We start from the raw sequence: 22,317 nt of genomic DNA on the forward strand, positions 1-22,317 counted from the left end.
TGTGTGTGTGTGTGTGTGTGTGTGTGTGAGGAGTGTCAGTATTCTTATGTGCTTTTGTATGTTTTTTTGTATGTGTGTGTGTGTGTGTGTGTGTGTGTGAGTGTGTGTGCGCGCGCGTGCACTCCAGCCAGCGAATGTACAAGTGTGTATGTATAAGTCAAGTATGCGCGTGTGTATGCTTCAAGCGCTATTAATTGAAACCAGAAACTATGCAACAACAACAAAAAAAGAAAAAAATGTATATATTAAAACAAAGAATATAAAAAAAAAAAAAAACTTTCTCGGCTATTTCCCTCCTTCAAACTGACCGTTAGTACATCCGCACATCGCGCCAAAAACAACAAAATAAAGAAATAGAAAACATTATAATTAAAGATATATAAGCGAGAGCGAGTCGCCCCGCCTTCATCATATCTTTATCATCCAGCAGACTCGTTCTAGTAGTAAGGAACACACATTTCGCCGCAGAAAAGCGACAGTCGTATGCGCATACTTGGACAGGCTAAAAGCGCAAATTAATTCTTCCAGCAACTTGTGCTTAGTTGAACGAACGCTTGGACTCACTCACCATCGACAGTTCTGTGACTATAACATAAAAGCGGAAAATACATTATTATATATTATATACATATTTATATATTGTTTTTTTTACATATTCTTTTCGAGTACAATGATATAATTAATTCGATTCTAAAATAATATACAGAATTTCTCTCATACAAGACATTGCATTAATATAATAGCCGTAAATAATTAACCGACCTCTGAATGGAGTCTACCGCTATATAAATATATAATTATATGTGTATTACATAGGTGTGTGTATGTAATTTTAAATATACGCTGACAAATATAAAACATAATACATACATGAACATATGTATATGATATATATATACATATCATCGCAATAAAAGGGAAAAGGAATAAAAAGAGTAAAAACAACAACACAAAAGGAAAATAAAGAAAATGGTAGCTGTGAAGTTTTTCTTCATAATACTTTTTTGGGAGCTTTTCACGGAATTATGTGGTATGTATTACTATTTTGATATGTCCGTATGCTTGCCTGTATGTATTCTTTCTTTCTTTTCTTTTATTCTTTTATTTGTTTCAGTCTTTTGACTGCGGCCATGCTGGAACACCGCCTTTAGTCGAGCAATTCGACCCCGGGACTTATTCTTTGTAAGCCTAGTACTTATTCTATCGGTCTCTTTTACCAAACCGCTAAGTTACGGGGACGTAAATACAGACACACAAACATTATGCACTCACATACACATGCATATATATATATATATATATATATATATATATATATATATATATATATATATATATATATATATATATATATATATATATATATATATATATATATATATATATATAATTATTACAAATTAAAAGGGTAAAGGATTATCAATTTATTAATTCATTAATAAATCAACAATTAATAATTAATAATTTTTACCAAGCCCATCGGTATGTAGGCACCATTATTGGTGGAGAACTTATTTAAAAGCTCATATATATTTATAAACGTAATTAAGGGATCAGCAAATATTTGCTTCACCATATACCGAAGTTCAGAAATAGCAGCTAAAAAAGCTGAGACTCCCACAGATAGCATCACTTATATATATATATATATATATATATATATATACGACGGGCTTCTTTCAGTTTCCGTCTACCAAATCCACTCACAAGGCTTTGGTCGGCCCGAGGCTATAATAAAAGACACTCACCCAAGGTGTCACGCAGTGGGACTGAACCCGGAACCATGTGGTCGGTAATCAAACTACTTACCACACAGCCACGCCTACACCTATATATGTATATATGTTATTTAGTTTTATTTCTAGATTTCTTGTCAATGCAAAAAGAGCCGGTTTCTAACCTACATCCAAGACACCTTCATTTGAATTTCAACATCAACAAAATAGTTGTGTATGTCTGATTGTATGTGAAAGTATTTGGAGTCAGTACATGTGCAGATCTGTTTGTTTTGTATGATGAATATATATATATACTTATACATGTGGTTGCTCTATGTATGTATGCATATATTTATGTATGGATGTATGCATGCATGTCTGTATGTCTGTTTGTATGTATGTCTTCTCTTTCCCTTTTTAATTTAGAGCAAATTTTGACCGGCCGCCTACTTGGCAGCAACGTTGTAAAGGGAAGTTTTTTGTTTTACTCATCATCCTTTAAATCTTAAGAAGGCTTTGCAGGGTTTTATAGTCCCAGATATTGTAATCATTTGTAGTGTAAGAATTAAGGATTTGCGTACTCTCCCTAAGAACCCGAGCTGAACCATAACCCGAATTCAGTCATTCTATGCTCCAGGCGGATTGGCATGTATCCTGTTGCTCCACTAATAACGGGTATGAAGCTGAAAGTGTATCTTGGGTATTGGACTTGCAATCTCTTTATTCTTTTGTATGTATGTATGTATGTATGTATGTATGTATGTGTGTATGTATGTATGCATGCATGCTCTCTCTTCTTGGTTGGCGTTTTAGAGTTCAATTTAAGTGGTGAACTGCTCGGTTTAAGACGAAGTTGTAAGGAAAAGAATTTTAAAAAACCATTACAGTTGCGTTTTTGTTCCTTTTGTCATCCATTACCCAGCCACTCACCCATAAAAATTTTAAGATACACCGATTTTTATTGTTCGAAACATCGTGATCAACTGTAACATATGAATTCCTTCTCCAAGAAACCAAGTTTTAGTAGCTTCATAATCCATACGCCACTCCGATTCTTCTCCAAGAATCTAAGTTTCAGGTTGAGTGCTTAAATACAGTCATGTGCTAATGTCTAATCAGCAATACGGGTGGCCGAAACTATCTTTTGGGTCGTATTCTTCTGCATCCTGCACACAGCAAAAAAAGTCGTTGCCTCGAATATCCCGAGAGTTTATGCATAGTTGGTTCGCAACAGTTCAGCCTACAGTAACTGACGAAACTCACTCACCCCCTAAAAATGGGAGGCGTTTACCCAACAGTGCATCTTCTACGAGACCACTATTTAAGCCGTGAAAGAGAACTTCGTACAACACGTAACCCTCAAATTATTTCGCCTTTTAAACTGCAGCCGATCCTTCTGGCCTCTTCCTAAAAGAATGTGCACGAATACACAATTCTCCTTGTTTTAACTTCACAAAAACAATGGTTCAGCGTGCAGTACACCTCGAAGAATACCAACATCTTCGCTCTCTGCTTTGTCGTTAACTCTTACTCTACACACGCTTGGCGAATTTGCAGCAAATCTTCCGCTATTCCAGGTTCCCTGCCTTGCTTACACATACATCAATTGTGAAAGTAATACCTGTGCGAACTTCAAACCAATAAGGTCACTTGTCGGGGCAATGTCCTTTCCTTTACTCTCAGAGACTTGAAAGCAGCTTGTTTGTGCAAGTTCGGTTAATCGAAAATTCCACATACTGGACGCCAGTAGGTTTCAAGGGACACTAGGAAAGTTTGCGCACCCTATTTTGGGGCCTTCCTCTCGACAGCTTTACAGAGCACCATCCACCCATCATTGAAGTGAGCACCCCCTCCTACTCGATCGACTGATTAATATTTGATCTTAAGTCCATTTCGGGGTCATAACATGTACTTACACGCCAATAAGTACCTCTGGTTCCTTCAAACCAACAAGACCGCTGATCCATGTAATGTCCTTTTCATTACGTCAAACTGAATTCACGCCTATTTTCACCAAATCATTCAATCTTTCCTGCTCTGCAGGAATCTACCCCGATGCTTGAAAACATTCTATACTGTGTTCCTTTCCCTTGAAAGGCCACCCCGCTGGTCCTATCGCCCTACTACATTCACTTCTAATACCTTTAAAGTAATGGAGATAGACATTAACAACGACTCAGCATCCAATCAGATGATATTACTGTAACATGTGTTAATGCAGCTCTTTCTCTTCTCCACTTCCTAAAACCCGGCGTATCCCAGGGTTCAGTTTTGTCTCCTACTTTCTTGCTTCTATTCATCAATTATTCGTTTGCCGTCATCACATCTGACAACACCCGCTCTTAAACATGAAAGTATGTTTCGTTCTTCCATAACTCGCCTTAATCATGCATCATTTATCCACAATCTAGATACCATAAACAATCTTCGCACCCATTCCACGAACAGGGACCTCGAAATTATCCCCCAATGAGACCGTGCTGATTTTGTCTCTTTTAACACGAAAATACGAATCCTACTCATATCAAGAAAACTTCATCGCACCACGCCACACTTAAACGAGCAGCACACAACTAGAATCTTCGCGATCGCTACAAGTGCCGCACCTCGGTATCATCGAGGATCTCTCCTGTCAGAAACACATCTTTAACATAGCTAGAGTCACAACTTGACAATTGACGCATCTCTTCAGGTCCAGGAGAAACTTCATCTCCCAACAACAATTGACATTCGATAAAGCTCAGATGAGGCCTGCAATCGAGCGTTGCATCTGCTGAGACGCTGCAGCTGCTGCACATGAGTTGCAAAAAGTCACTCAGATAATTTTCTGGTTTGATCCACAGACGTGCGGTCTCCTCGCTCCCTCATTGCCTTTTCTGTTCCTACTGTAATGGTGCCTTTTATTCATGCTATCTCAACTCAGGCATAAAAGATGAAGCAATAAATCTACTCAAGACTTTTATGAATTCAACCATGTCTCTGTACTTAACAGTGTCAATGGGGGAGTCTTTTCATGGTTGCTCCTTCTGCTAGAAACAGCAGACAAATCCCCGTCAAATCATACACCGCTGTTAAAAAAAAAAAAAAACCGGCGGAACACATTAGATATTCCATGATAAACTATGTATGATAGTCGTGGATGGAACGACTTGGCGTACAGGCCTGCGTGATTAGGGTCAAACTGTGATGATAGATAGATAGATAGATAGGTAGATGACATTTATATATCTTTATGTACATCAATATAAAGTGCGTGTATATATATATATAAATATATATATACATATAACTGTATATGTATATAGGTGTGTGTGGTCTGTGCGTACGTGCGTGCGTGCGTGTGTGTGTGTGTGTGTGTGTGTGTGTGTGTGTGTGTGTGTGTGTGTGTGTGTGTGTGTGTGCGTGTGTGTGTGTGGTGGAGAGTAATGGTAGTGGTGGATGAGGTCCGTCCGAATGAATGAGCTATCAGCAAACTAGAATAATTGACTATGAAAGAAACACTGTTTCTTACGCTGTTTCATTGCTGATGCTTATTAGCGTATACAGTGAGCACTTTTCGGAAACCATGTATGCAAAACAATTTTCTTGTTAATACCCCGCTTGCCAGTTGCATACACACATACACACGCATGTACACACATGAATACGCACTTGCTAACATACACACATATAAACATGTATTGTAAACGTCTATACATACATACATGTATACGTATATACATACATACATACATACATACATACATACATACTGACACTGTCTAAACTGCTTCAACAATAAATCTTTGTCAGTTTGGATACCAACTGTCTTCTATTTTATTTCAAGCGAAAAATATAAATATTGTTTCCTGAAAATACATGCATGCATACATACATGCATACATACATACGTACAAACATACATACACACGTACATACATACATACACACGTACGTACGCGCGCGCGCACGCATATATATATATATGAAAGAAGGGAGGTGACTGGGTTTGATTTGTTTAGAACTGTGCCGAAGATGATGATGATGACGATGCCGCCGCCGCTGCTTCTGCTGGTGGTAGTGATGCTGGCGGAGGTGGAGGTGGCAGCAGCTGTGACGACGCCGATGACGATGATGACGATGATGACGATGATGACGATGTTGACGATAATGATGACAATGATAATGATGATGACGATGTTGAAGATAATGATGACGACGGCGGCGACGACGACGATGGTGATGGGCTGGCTGACGGTTTTAATAATGATTTCAAATTTTTGCCACAAGTGCGTGACTGGTACTTAATTTATCGACCCCGAAAGGATGAAAGGCAAAGTCGACCTCGGCGGAATTTGAAGTCAGAACGTAGCGGCAGACGAAATACCGCAAAGCATTTCGCCCGGTGTGCTAAGGATTCTGCCAGCTCGCCGCTTTACCGATAGTTTTAATAATGATCATTTATTTGCGTGATCAACTGAACTGCACACTTTTAAATTAACGTGTAACAGTTGTGTGTTCTATGGTCATGTGCACCCTTAACACAGTGTTCTCCTTCGAGAATGCCGCATTACACATACAGTTGCTAACTCCCTTTGTGTATGCTGCAACCAAGGGCGGTCTGTTTCGTAATACAAAGATGAGTGAATGTATTACGAACAACGAAGGTGAAAGCCTCCAGCCAATTTGTTTCAATGCTGGCATACAACTTAAGTAGGTCAGTAACTCTATCTTGAGTCTTGTGTTGTTGAGAGAAAGAAGACTTCATGCCAAGCAAGTTTCAAACCTGGAGTGCCTGTAACAATCTTTAAAACATCTAGCAGTCAAGTATTTTAAAATCAACAAGGGCGTCCTTCTTTCTGGCTTGTGTAGAGAGCCTTCATTTCTATGGAGCCGGAACCCGAACTATAAAGAAGGGACATCAAAATTGTCTTGATGGTACATACTGCACCTAGCTTCTCATGAGGATTGAAAGCATCTCATAGCATGAGCACGAGACCAAAGAGGAAATTTATGGACATATACCACTCATTTCTATATTGTTGGCCATCATTGCCACATCTAGGCTTAATAATATTTTCAATGAAGTGGCTATTACAAACGTTCTGTTTTTTTTTATCGTTTTGTTTTCATTTCCAAAGATTATGGTATTGATGTTATTACTAATAATATCATCAATGACAACAGGTCTCAAATATTTAACCGATATTTCCAACTTATTTTCACCAATTGGTTAACTGTTCTTCGTTTATTACGAGAACGCTGTATCTCTGTATTAATGTTTGGTTCGTATTTTTGTAATTACTAACGCTTCCATTGCTAATATTCTAATTATTTTGTGGAATTTTACATAAAATGGTTGTATTGTCAACTAATGTTTATATATGCATACACACACACACACACACACACACACACACACACACATATATATACATGCATCTATGTATAAGTATGTTTACCTACACATGAACATATATACACACACGCGCATATTTGTTATATTTGTTCCTTGTTGTGTCTTGTAATATGATGCTATGGTTCCTTATAAATGCGTCGTCAACCGACGAGAAAGTGTCTCGTGTGTGCATCAGATAGAACAGTTTGAGTCAGGAAGTTCACAACTTTCATATGTACAATGAAATTTGTATATTACATAGGCTGTCAAAATTGAGTGGTTTTCAGGTTTGTGGTTTCATATTAATAAAGAGCTTTCAATTCTGGGTTGTTGTCTTTTTTTTAATATTCCCTAGCTATTAGTTTGTGGTTAGGTGGAAAATATATGTTGTGATCCATTTTATGACTTTTTAATGACATATTCATCTATTCTATAACAAAAATACATTTACTTCTTTAGTCTCATAACAGCCAATTCATTTTACCGAACGGTTTCCTGTTAAGAATACGTGGAAAGTTAAATTAACAGTTATTGAAGATAAAATATAGCAAGACGGAGCTGTATTGCTAGGGTCCTTTCTTTACATCTGATTTAAACTCTCAGAGATGTTTAAAATACTGGCTCGTGTACAAGTGCCTATTATTTCTGTGGTTTACTGGACATCTATCTTTCTATCATCTATCCATCCACCCATCCATCCATCCATTTATCCATCTATCTATCTATCTATCTATCTATCTAGTTGAAATTTACAGAAAAACAAAAGACGGAGACAGGTGTATGAACAACGAGCAAGTGTATTAGTTTGACGCTCGGGAAAGTGAGAAAGTCTATAACGTTCGAGGCTACGCTCTTTAACAGAAAGGAATATGAGGAATATGGGGAATATGGGGTGGGGGTGGGATATATGGGGGTGGAGGTGTGGGGTATATGTGTGGGGTATAGGTGTGGGGTATAGGTGTGGGTGGAGATGTGGGGTAGAGGTGTGGGTAGAGGTGGGGTATGTGGGAGTGGGATGTGTTGGAGTGGGGTGTGGATGGAGGAGGTTCCAATGAAGAGAGAAGGTGGGTAGGAATGAAGAGAGGAGAGGAGGGGAGTCGGATGAAGATGGGAGGGAAGTTGAGCCCATCTGGTGCAAAAGAGTGAAGAGAGAAGATTAATTTTTGTTCACGGTGAAGGCGTGAGTCCGGATGGCCCCTGTGCAAAGACAATCCGAACACAGACAGGTGTTGTAATGAATGACCGGTAGAGCGTAAATAGCGCGGGACCGGGGTGTCATTGCCGAGTCTAATGTCTTGGAGGTGCCCCGGGAACCGGTCAGCCAAGCGGCTTCCCGTTTGACCGATGTATAGAGAAGGACAGAAAGAGCAAGTGATGCGGTAAATGACGTTGCTAGAAGTGAAGGTAACTTTCTAATCTTTTACTTGTTTCAGTTATTTGACTGTGGCCATGCTGAAGCACTGCCTTGACCCCCACCCCGCCCTCCGGACTTATTCTATCGTCCTCTTTTACTGAGCCGCTAACTTACGGAGACATAAACACACCAACACCGGTTGTCAAGCGGCGATGGTGGACAGATACACACACACACACACACACACACGCACACACACTATATATATATACATATATACGACGGACTTCTTTCAGTTTCCTTCTACCAAATTCGCTCACAAGGCTTTGGTCAGCCCGAGGCTATAATAGAAGCCACTTGCTCAAGGTATCATGCAGTGAGTTGAACCTGGAACCATGTGGTTGGGAAACAAGCCGCACAGCCCCGCCTACGCCTATGTTAGGTTTGTTATAATTATTTCCACCTCTACAAGATGTATCATAGTTACCAGATGGCAATTAAGACAAGCTCCTTATGAGTAAAGGAAATAATTTCAGGACTCAAGTATTTCTCCAAATATGGCATATCATGAGGCAAAAGGGCAGGGTCATTGTCTAGAGATGAGAGGACAACTGTGAACACACGTTTCTATCTAAACAGATGTCATCAGCATAAGATAGATAGAACTGTATGTATATATACATACATTTGTGTGTGTGTGTGTGTGTGTGTGTGTGTGTGTGTGTGTGTGTGTGTGTGTGTGTGTGTGTGTGTGTGTTTTGCACGTGCATGTGTAAGCATGTATGAGCGTGGAAATAGATAATAAGTTACTCGTGAATAGTAACGAACCAAATTAACAATTGTATTACTATGTATAACGGTTGTTGGTACTCCGTCGCTTACGACGTCGAGGGTTCCAGTTGCTCCGATCAACGGAACAGCCTGCTCGTGAAATTAACGTGCAGGTGGCTGAGCACTCCACAGACACGTGTACCCTTAACGTAGTTCTCGGGGATATTCAGAGTGACACAGTGTGACAAGGCTGGCCCTTTGAAATATAGGCACAACAGAAACAGGAAGTAAGAGTGAGAGAAAGTTGTGGTGAAAGAGTACAAAGGGTTCGCCACCGACCCCTGCCGGAGCCTCGTGGAGTTTTAGGTGTTTTCGCTCAATAAACACTCACAACGCCCGGTCTGGGGATCGAAACCGCGATCCTATGACCGTGAATCCGCTGCCCTAACCCCTGGGCCATTGCGCCTCCACATGTATAATGGTAAACCTCGAAAGGAATTGTTTTTGTACAATACTTTTTTAACACAATATGTTGTACAAAATGTCTTGTAAAATTTAACTATGAAATTTAGCTGTTTTCAAATTTGACCTCTTACACTTAATATAACAAAGTGCAGCATGGAAGCAAAATGGCACTATAACTAATTATGTTTCTGGCCCACACCAAAGTTCTGGTTTTGTCCCTATAGAAAAGATTCTTCATCAAGAATTCTTAGAGTGTCGAAGAAAATGTCGCACAGTACTTATTCCACGACTCTTTAGGTTGTCAGTATGTGTGTGTATGTGTGTGTATGTGTGTGTGTGTGTGTGTGTGTGTGTGTGTGTGTGTGTGTGTATGCTCGTATAATTATATATGTATACGAGGGAGTGCTAAAAAGGTCCTCACTTTAAGGGTGTCGCGAAAGGCCTGCTTGGAGGCTCAGCGTTCCCAGTTCTTTTATACTGCTTTAAAAAAAAAAACTGAAAGACCACTGCAGTAAGTGTGTGAATCTGAGAGAGGAATATATTGAACAAAATCATAATTAACTGATCTTCCTGTATTTTCTTTTACCCAAAGTCAGGAAATGCTCAGCATCCCCTCGTTCATATACACACACACACACATATATACATATATATGCATGTATATATGTATGCGTATATACATATCTGTATGTATATATATATGTATATATATGTATGTATACTTATATACATATTTGTGTTTATAATATAGATGCATATATACACACCTGTATATATGCATGCATGCATATATAAGTATATATGTATATCACACACATATACATACACACACATACACACACACATACACATATCACAAAATGAAGACAAAAATAATATACAAATAAATCATAATTTTTAAGATATAATGAAATGAGAAAATATACATATATATAAGAACAAAATGGCCAACGATCATTTTAGAAGATTTAGCAAATTAAGTGTAGCGTGAAATTACGCTTGACTTTTCGAAGCTCTAACTTCACAATCAATAAGACTGTTGTTATCATAATGTAAGGTTGTTATTGATTTAAAATAGACCAGCTGAATTTGACTCAATTAAAAAGTTGAAATATATTAAAAATGTAAAAACAGATAAGCAAAACACGTAAAGAGAAAGTAAATTTGTACCGTCTCAAAGAACACCACAGTTTCGTATATATATATATATATATATATATATATAGAGAGAGAGAGAGAGAGAGAGAGAGAGAGAGAGAGAGAGAAAGAGAGATAGACACACACACACACATACACACATACACATATACATACATACATACATACATACATACATACATACATACATGCATACATACATACATACATACATGCATGCATACATGTACACACATGCGTACATACATCGCACCGCACACACACACGCATGTACATGCACTCACGCAGGCACATACACACACACGCACACACATGTATGTATGTATGTATGTATGTATTCATACACACAAATGCCTAATATATAATTTGAATAGTATGAATATATGTTTATACATACGCATATGTGTGCGTATATGTCTGTGAATGTATACGTCCACGGAAATTAATCATATACATATACACACGCATATATGCATGCAGATACTCTCATGTAACTATGTATATCTGTGTGTGAGTGCGTCATTGTGTGTGTATGTGTGTGTGTGTGTGTGTGTGTGTGTGTGTGTGTGTGTGTGTGTGTGTGTGTGTGTGTGTGTGTGTGTGTGTGTGTGTGTGTGTGTTGGTGCGATGAGGGTTCCGGGGTGGGATTTTGTTACTAGAGATAAAATAACAGAAAAAGTAGGAAAAGAATGAGATTGGAATATAATCAGATATATACGGTCCTGCACAACTGAATATCTATAACCGAGCACGAATTATTCTGCCATCTACTTAACAGCCAATGTCTAGTTTCACACTACGCTCTCACACACACACACACACACACACACACACACACACACACACACACACACACACACACAACACACACACACACACACAAAAACACACACACAAACACACACACGATCGCACACACCTATTCACACATGCAAATATAGATGCATGTTTAAATGCATACATACAAACATGCATACATACTACATACATACATCATACATGCTAGAAATCGAAGGAAAAACTGCAATATGATAAACGTAGAAAATATCTTCTGTTGTTCGATACACACGTGCATATCAACAAAAGGAATCTTACTGGAAAATGCCCTAAAACAATGACTTCATATTTATTCTTAATACATTCTGGCAGGTTCGAACATTTATATGCTAATCGTTGTTGTGTTTCGTCTTAGGAGAACAACTTCCCATTTCAGGAGAATATGTGTGATATAGATTTATGGAATGCAGACAGCTCTGACCTCCATATCTTTTGATGTGTGTCTAGCTTCACTCACAGCACGAACGTATGCTATGTTCTCGGTGATTCCAAGGTATTTCTAACATTCATCTCTGGTAACAAGAGAAATATACAGACTATTCATCATTAATATCCACATTGTTTGCCTGGCAGACAGTCTTTCCCCTTTTTACTTCCATATACAAACAATTCTCCTGACCAAAGACCAATGTATGTATGTATGTATGTATGTATGTATGCATGCATGTATGTATGTTCTTCTTTTTAGAGTATATTTTGACCAGCCACCTACTTGGTGGTAGGTTTTTGAAGGAGAGCATCTTGTTTTGTTCATCGTCCTTTAAATCTTAAGAAAGTCTTGCAGATTTTTATAATCCCATGTATCGTGATCATTTGTAGCGTAAGAATTAAGGATATACTTTCTCTCTCTCTCTCTCTATATATATATATATCCGTTTAAATATCACTATACATATCTTCGGGCGCTTCTAATAGTTTCACGTGTCTGAAAGTCTAAACACGTTCTTCAGGGTCTGCGCCTGAAGAACGTGTTTGGACTTCCAGACACGTGAAACTATTAGTAGCGCCCGAAGATGTATATTGTGATCCTTAGACAGAAAAAAATATTTGACTCCCACGAGATGGAGAAGTGGTCTCTGTTGAATTATACCACGAACCAATACATTATATATATATATATATATATATATATATATATATATATATATATATATATATATATATATATATATATATGGGCTCCCGTAAGGGGCCTGCGAAACTTGAAGTAGCACGGAATCGAATCAGACTTTTAAATGATACCTGTAACTTCTACTAAATGTGTTGAGTGTCCTTTTCTTTCGATTGTCCATGTATATATATATATATATATATATATATATATATATATATATATATATATATATAACTCTATTTCTGAAAACCAGTGGATAGATTCCACTGAAATTAGATAAATAACTTTCGAACAGATAGTCAGCAGCGCCGCCTGGCTAGGGCTTGGCTGCTCTGCATTTACAAGGGGCAACACCCTGAAACTAGTCTGCAGATGCCAAACCAGCAGGGGGACACTGCTGACCTCCCCTGTTCGAAGGTTATAAAGGACACAGGTTTCGTGTGTCACATAGCTAGCTAGAGGCGATGGCTTCTTGGAGCTAATTCACGGCAGCTTTCGTCCTAATTTTGGGACTGCCATGTTGGCTTGGCGATAACTATTAATTTCCAGTACCGCTGCCGTAGTCTCCTTTAGAGAGACTTAGAAATATTAATAACTCTATTATATATATATATATATATATATATATATATATATATATATATATATATATATATATATATATATATATATATATATATATATCAAAAATCAAAATAAGCAACACGGATTTTAAAGATGGTTGCAGTACGCACATTTCATGCTACTCCATTTATTTAAGTAATGCGAGCATTACATTAAATGCAATATGTAGAGCAATCTTCAGCTGCATGAAAATGCAGAAAATTACAGTAGAATAGACATATTATAATTGTGGCAACATTTCAAATCCAAGTGGGAGGAAGAATACATAAAAATCCATCTTGACATAGCCAAGTCTATCAGGCTAGTCTGATAAACTTGGCTGATAGACTTGGCTATGTCAAGATGGATTTTTATGTATTCTTCCTCCCACTTGGATTTGAAATGTTGCCACAATTATAATATGTCTATTCTACTGTAATTTTCTGCATTTTCATGCAGCTGAAGATTGCTCTACATATTGCATTTAATGTAATGCTCGCATTACTTAAATAAATGGAGTAGCATGAAACGTGCGTACTGCAACCATCTTTAAAATCCGTGTTGCTTATTTTGATTTTTTGATCACCTAGTTTTTGGAATGGTTTTTATATAATACCATACCATACTATATTCTGGTGCCTAAACATAAGTACCATATTCAATTTTTGAATCTAAATCTAAACCTTTTATATATATATATATATATATATATATATATATATATGCATACATACATATATATACATGCGTGTGTATGTGTATGTGTGTGTGTGTGTGTGTGTGTGTGTGTGTGTGTGTGTGTGTGTGTGTGTGTGTGTGTTGGTTTTAATGTCCGTCATTAACATAAGCTGTAACAGGAAACTTGTAGAATTATTGTCGCCATTGAGCACACAACTATGCTCGCTCCTACTATTCGGTACTAATAACATATACGATACGAAAGTCTTTTGTCGGACATTTATGCTCTGGCCACTTATACTCGTCTTTGCTCTATCTCATGTACTTAAGTCATGCACCACTTAAATTTCGAAGAGTCTTAAAACTGACGTCATTTAATGTATGTATGTATGTATTTTAAATGCTCTCTTGTCGAAGCATCGAATCACAATGCTATGATGTGATATCTGCCTACGCTTGGCGTAAGTAGAAGAAACGAAACGTTAAGTGGTCTTAGAAACTGACGATTTATCAATGAAGCAAGCGATGGAGAAGTGGAGGTTAAAAGTTTAGTTAATAAGCAGATATGTATTTTAGGAAGTCATTGATGATGCAAACTCAAACTGATCTAATTAGCAACACGGTCACTCAGAAAATGAAAAATACAAAGTCCAAATCCTGCTACCGTTTTGTGCGCTCTTCCGCTTGGCGTGCTGACAGCATCTTTAGTACATTGAACAAAATGCGAAGCGATATTTCTTCCGGATTTTTACGTTCTGAGTTCAAATCTCGCTGAGGTCAACTTTGCTTTTCATCTCTTTGGAATCGATGAATTAAGAACTAACTGAGCACTGGAGTTGATGTACTCGACTACCCACTCCCCCTCAAAATTTTGGGCCTTGTGCCCCCAGCAGAAATTATTCTATTATTATTATTATTATTATTATTATTATCATCATCATCATCATCATCATCATCATCATCATTCAGGCGGTGAGTTGCCAGAGTCGCTAGCACACCGGAAAAATGCTTAGCGGAATTTCATCTGGCTTTACGTTCTGAGTTCAATTCCGCCGAGGTCGACTTTCATCCTTTTAGGGTTCGATAAAATAAGTACTAGTTACAAACTGGAGTCAATGTAATCGACTTACCCCTACCCCTAAATTACTGGCCTCGTGCCAAAATTTGAAATTGTTGTTGTTTATAATGTATTTTGAGTACACTTTTGTATGGAGCAGAAGGGACTCCCTACTACAGACATATAAAGAAATTGAAAACTTTCAACTGTGCTCTCTGCAGTATATCTACAACATAAAATAGTAAGATGAGATATCAAATGTCAAAATCTTAGGAAAACGTGATATTTCCAATATCAAAAGCATGTTTACGATAATTCAGTGCAGATGGGTAGGACATGTTGTTCCGAAAATTATTTTGTGTAGCCAAAACGTAGAGAGATACTGCGGTAAAGGAAGACCTGTCCTGAGGTATAAGGATAATTTGAGGCAAACATTAAAATGGCGGTGGTGGTGATTAGATAGTGAAAAGTGTATTTTTTTAACTGGACTAAGTTTTTTTTATATCACCTATCACTTAACGTATTCCAATTTCTTTCACTTTTCAATGAGTAGCAGATGAGCGACTATCTTTCCCTATAGACACAACACAGGCTACGTTTTCAGATTTTTTGGATAAAGTTTTCAGATATAACCCAAGAGGTTTACCATTAGTTCCGTGAAATATTCATGGGTCCTACTAGTCATTATTATTGTTGGGATAGTAGAATCGTTACAAGCCAGATAAAATGCTTAGTGGCATTTATATTAGCTCTTTATGTTCTAGGTTCAAATCCTACCGAATCCAACTTTACCTTTCATCCTTTCGGAGTCGATAAAATAAGTTGAACTCTAAGGTCGTTGAAGAACCCTACCTCAAGATTTCATGTCTTATTCCATGTCTTCGCATTCCATTCCATCAGAGTGTCGATAAAATATGTACAAAGCGTATTCTGTAGTTGATTCAGTTGACAATTTAATCTGTTTCTCCAATTTCTCAACTTGTATACCAATACGAGGAATCAATAATTGCTTTCTCGAAATTAGAAATAGAAAACTCAAACTAAATTTTAAAAAAAAAACTTCCACCGCGTCGCTTTCGACAACGTGTGTTCCAGTTGATTCAATCAATGGAACAGCCTGCTCGTGAAATTAACGTGCAAGTGGCTGAGCCACAAGCGTAGCTAGAGGGGGCGGAGTGGGAGGTCCGCTCTGGGCGACACTTTTATTAGGTCTGCTGTAGGCAATGTGTATTTTCTAAGGAGGGGTCTTGGGTCGGGAAACTGAAGAGCCATCACTGGCTACACACTCTAGCTACGCTAGTGGGTTGAACACTCCACAGACTCGCATACCCTTTGCGTAGCTCTTAGAGAGATTCAGCGTGACATAGAGTGTGACAAGGCTGGCCCTTTGAATTACAGGTACAACTTATTTTTATCAGCTGAGTGGACTGGAACAACATGAAGTAAAGCGTCTTACTCAAGAACACAACTCACCGCCGAGAATCGAACTCACCACGTTACGGTCATGAGCCGAACACCCCCAACTACTAAGCCACGCGCCTTCCCTAAACTAAATAACAACAATAAAAGAAATCGTAACTTACACATCTGGTAATGTAATATTCATATGCGATACACTTTACTGATAAATCTCGCAGTTATTATTACTTGCCAATCCTTACTGAAAAATTTATCTTTTTCATTAAGTTATTGAGATATTAAAAGATAGACGATCATTATTTATCAGCACACATCCATTAGTACTTCATTTTATTCAGCTATACATGTTATCCCATTCTATGTATGTAAATATTGATTCCTTTTGAATTGGTAATCATCCAATTATTTTCAGGAGGCGGTTACAGCCGATTGGCTCAGTCTTAGTATGCAAAGGAGAATGGTGTAGCGAAGAAGACTTAGTTTTTGTATAATGTTTCTAGGGCAAATCAGTCCGATCGAACAACTTATTTCTTGAAGTTATGCCCATAATTAAAGCTAATGGGTGAAACGCGTTTGTTTAACTACTCTGTCTTCGCTTCCAGCAGCAAATTATCCTATTATTGATGTAGGCATGGCTGTGTTGTTAAGAAGCTTGCTTCACAATCATGCGATTCCAGGTTCGATTCCAGTGCACCTAGCAATGAGAAAGTATTTTATAGCTTAGATTAGAACCAAGCCTTGTGAGCCAAACTTGGTCGGCGGAAACTGCATGGAATCCAGTTGACTTGGACTTTAACCATTATTTAACACCCCATTGTTCTTGGGTGCTTCTAATGAAATCCACTTTGTTGCAAGTTTCTGAACAAGTGTCCAGTTTGAAGATCTCAAGATTTTGCCTCACTTTCTCCGGTTTGAAGGTCTCAAGATTTTGCCTCTTTCTCCTACCAGTCACGTAGAGTGTGCAAAATTGTAATGCGCGCTATAGCAAACTCATGACAAAAAGACAAGGCCAAGTTTAGCTAAGGAGAAAATGTAATTTGAATCCCTATCAGCCTAAGGTCGGGTATTCATTCTATCATTACTCGGAAGAATGAAAATCAAAGAATTAAATTGTCCTTAGTATATGACCGGAAATTTATTCTATTAATCCCGAGAAAATGGAGTAGCAAAGATGGCCCCGTTGGAATCAGAAATAAAAATGTAGGACATGAGAAAATACTAAAAGGCAGTCAGTCGCTCTACCGTTTCAGCAAACGATATTACTGACCAATCACAACTACATTTTAATTGTTATGTACATGGCACAAAAGCAACGCATATATATGTATAATCTGTATGTGAGCGTGCGCATGTCAATAAATGTGCGTGTATACACAGACACACACACACACACACACACACACACACACACACATATAAAAAGTATATATATGTATATATGTATATATGTATATATTTATAAAATACAGGGTAGCAAAAAAATTTTAGAAATTTTATTTACCACCAGTGGTCTAGCGAGAGTAAAAAACAGTCAATAGACTATGTATTATTCATTTAAAATGCAGAGATGCCTGTAATATATATATATATATATATATATATATATATATATATATATATATATATATATATATATATATATATATATATATATATATACATATATATATATATATATATGTATATATATATGCATGTATATATGTATGTATATGCATATGTGTATGTATATGTATATATAGGAGTGTGAATGTGTGTATGTGTGTGTGTGTGCGTGCGTGTCTGTGTGTGTGTACAGTTCGATGATGGCTAAGCTGTTCGAAACTTCGAAGTTCTTGTCAATATTATGCTTGTTAAAGAATACGTCTGTGTATGTGTGTATATGTAAATATTTACACGCACACATACACACACACACACATATATATACACGTATATACATACATATATATATAAATATATATATACATACACATGCATACACACACGCACACATATTCATATGATTATGATTATTATGTTATACTATGTATGCTTGTGAGTGTGGTGTGTGTATATCAATATACGTATACATATATATAGATAGATCGATAGATATATATATACATACATACATACATACATACATACATACATAGATATATACACACATACATATATATATGTATATATATGTGTGTGTGTGTGTGTAAATATTTACATATACACACACACACAGACGCATTCTTTAACAAGAATAGTATATATATATATATATATATATATATATATAATAAAGTAAAGTTGTGGAATACCGTACGAGTGGAAATATATATGAAAGAAAGTTTGAAAATGCACTTATTTTTAAAAAATATTTATTTACTTAACCGGTTTCACTTTTTAGAGAAAGATTATCAAAAGTCTTTGAGAATAATAAAAAATGTTAAAAAACAGTCTGAGTATTAAAATGTATATATACATTCTTTGATGATAAAATATATTTAAAGTATAAAGCTTTGTATGAACTTTGTAGTGTTACATACTGATTGTCATATTAAGGTGAAATTGTTAAAAACAGTGTTAAAAACAGTGTATGAAAATACACATATGGAAAATACATATACATATACATATTCTCATACATATTCTTTGACAATCGAATAAAATTGAGAAGGAACTGACCTGGCCTTTTTCTCTTGTGTATATTGAAGGAATGTTTTACTGTCTTAAGAGACAGTATGACTGGCTAGCTGGGGTGGGAGGGAAGAAGAGTTAAAGAAGATTTTTTTATTTTTGGTTGGTCTGTGACAGTCTGTCATGGTTCACTGGTTTTTGGGACTGGTTCTGTGCACATCTCTATGTGTGTGTATATATGTGTGTTTGTGTCCGTGTGTGTGTGTGTGTGTGTGTGTGTGTGTGTGTGTGTGTGTGTGTGTGCCGTTTTTATTGGTCCCAGAGTTTATTGTGGAATGTGTATATGAGTGTGTGTTTGAGTGCTTTTTGTGTCGGTGGGGATGTTAGGTGTGTGTACGTGAGACTGTGCGTATATCTCTTTATCTGAGTGTGTATGTGTTGTTTTGATCGTCTTTGTGGTGTGTGTGTGTGTGAGGGTGTGTACGTATGTGTGCGTATGTGTGTGTATGTATGTGTGCATCTGTGTGTGTGCGTGGGAGTGTTTTGTGTGAGTGTGGGAGTGTGTGTGTGTCTCTCTGTCTGAGTGGGTGTGTTGTTTTAAATACCTTGTGGTATGTGTGTGTGTGTGTGTGTAATCAAACGTATGTGTGTGATGGTTCATATGTATGTGTATGCCTATGTCTGTATGTGTGCGTGTGTGGCATGTGTATATGAGTATGTGTGTGTTTTTTTATCTATGGTAGGATGGTGTGTGTATGTGTGTGCACGTTTGTGTGAGTGTGTATGTGTGTGATTAATATTTGTTAGGGTGTTGTGTGTGCGCATGTGTGTGTATGTGTATATGTGTTTGTTCGTGTGTGTGCGTGAGTGCGTTTGTGAGTGCGTGTGTATGTGTGTTTGTGTGTGTTTATGTGTCGGTGGGGATGTTAGGTGTGTGTACGTGAGACTGTGCGTATATCTATTTTTCTGAGTATGTATGTGTTGTTTTAATCGTCCTTGTGATGTGTGTGTGTGGGAGAGAGCGCAACCGTATGTATGTGTGAGGGTGTGTACATGTGTGTGCGTCTGTGTGTGTATGTATGTGTGCATCTGTGTGCATCTGTGTGTGTGCGTGGGAGTGTTTTGTGTGAATGTGGGAGTGTGTGTATACGTGAGTGTGTGTGTGTCTCTCTCTGTGTCTGAGCGAGTGTGTTGTTTTAAATACCCATTGTGGTGTGTGTGTGTGTGTGTGTGTAAGCAACCGTATGTGTGTGTGATGGTTCATATGTATGTGTATGTCTGTATGTGTACGTATGTTTATTTGTGTTGTGTGTTGGTGGGGGTGTTATATGTGTGTACGTGAGTTTGTGTGTGTCTCTAAGTATGTTTGTGTTTGAGTTGTCATTGTGGTGCGTGTGTGTGTGAGGGAGCAACTGTATGTGTGTGCATGAGGGTGTATGTGTGTGTGAGCATGTATGTGTGTGTTGTATTTATTAGGTGTCCTTGTACGTTGGATTTATCCAGGTGAGGTGTATGTGTGTGCATGTGTGTTCCGTGTATGTTGGTACTGGGTATGCGTTTGTATGTGTGTGTACGTGGGTATGGTTTGTGTAGTTTCCTGGTGTATATGTGTACATGTGTGTGTGCGCTGTAATTGTGAGTGATTAGTTTTGTTTGTATTGTTAGTACAGTATATGTGTGTATACGTGTGCGTGTGTTTGTGTGAGTGCGTCTATGTGGCTTGTATTTGTCGGGGAGGTGTGTCATTGTGTGTGCATGCTTCTGTGCATGTGTGCTTGTGGGTGTTTGTTGTGATTGTTGGGATTGTATTGTGTGTGTTTTTCTTTTGAGTGTGTATGTGACAATTTCACTGGGGAACAGGCGTATGGTGTTTGTATGTGTGTGTACATATGTATGCAAATATGCGTGTGTGAATATGATTTGTGGTTGCCGGAGTGATGTGTAGGTGTGTGCATGTACCTGTTTGCATATGTGTGTATGGGTGTTGGTTGTGGTTGCTACAATTGTATTGTAAGTATATATATGCGCATGTGTTCTTTCTTGAAATGTATGTGGATTTGTGCTCTGGTGTGGAGATACTGTGATTGTGTGTGTGTGTATATATGTGTGTAAGTGTGTTCGTGTCGGAGGTTTGCATTGTATTGATGTGTGTGATTTTGCGTATCTGTGTGTCTTTGTTTTGGGCGTGCACCTGGGGAGGAGGCTTATGTTAGAGTATGTTGAGCTGTGGTCTGTATTTTTGAATAAGATTATTTTCCTTATTTATTCGTGTTTGGTCAGTGGTGTTGTCTGAGCATTGGTATAATGGGAAAACTAGGAATTTGGGAGACTTGTTTTGTGCACACAGATCTAAATGCCCACTGAGTGGTATCTGTCTTGTGGTGGGATCCCTCAATTGTTGGCGGTGGACTGTCATCCTTTCTCTGAGAGTAAGGCTCGTTTGCCCTATGTATTCTTTGTGGCACCCTTCACACCTTATGGCATAAAGTAAATTTTTTGATGCGCAGGTGAAGTTATTTTTTATGACAAAAGTGTGTCCCGACTGGAATCTGTATGTTGTTCCTTCCATGAGGTGGATGCAGGTCCTGCAGTTGGAACGACCACATTTTTTGACAGTAGGTGGTGGGCTTGTGTTGGGCAATTTTGCATTCGTGAGTAGGTTTTTTAGGGATTTGGGTTGTCTTTTACTTTTTATTATTTTATGGGTTGCGAGTACTCTTTTTAGACGTGGGTCTTGATTCAGTAGTGGGATGTTTTTGTATATTATTGTGTAAGCTTCTGCATTTCTAGGATTGTGTGTTGAGAGATATGGGAGACTATTTAACGTGCCGTGTATGTGTTTCGGTTTTCGCAGGTCATGGGTAGCAATTGCCTTGGCCCGTTCTATTCCATTGTCAACTAATGATGCTGGGTAATGTCTTTCGAGGAGAATTGCCTTTAGTTCTTCGAGTCTTTTATTTCGAGTTCTATAATTAGAAACAATTGTGCAAATTCTTCTCGCAAGGTTGAAGGGAATGTTTGTCTTTGTATGTTTTGGGTGATTGGAGGTGAACAGAAGGTATTGCTTGGAATCAGTCGGTTTGTAATGAATATCAGTCTCAATGCTGGTACCCATTTTTACAATGAGAATGTCAAGAAAAGGAAGTTGGTCTT

The 22,317-nt window shown here is 37.8% G+C and overlaps 1 protein-coding gene across 1 annotated transcript in view; it reads left to right on the forward strand.

Moving 5' to 3' along the window:
- The first annotated feature begins 474 nt into the window (after positions 1-474).
- Positions 475-22,317, forward strand: part of LOC106868852 (uncharacterized) — a 58,613-nt gene continuing 36,770 nt past the window's right edge. Inside the window, exon 1 of the mRNA XM_014914293.3 lies at positions 475-1,030. Within this exon, the coding sequence (XP_014769779.2) occupies positions 970-1,030 (61 nt within the window). The 5' untranslated portion in view covers positions 475-969. The remainder of the gene's footprint in view (positions 1,031-22,317) is intronic.

The sequence above is a fragment of the Octopus bimaculoides genome, chromosome 7 (assembly GCF_046866305.1).
Source record: "Octopus bimaculoides isolate indiv1 chromosome 7, ASM4686630v1, whole genome shotgun sequence".
Classification (NCBI taxonomy): Eukaryota; Metazoa; Mollusca; class Cephalopoda; order Octopoda; family Octopodidae; genus Octopus; species Octopus bimaculoides.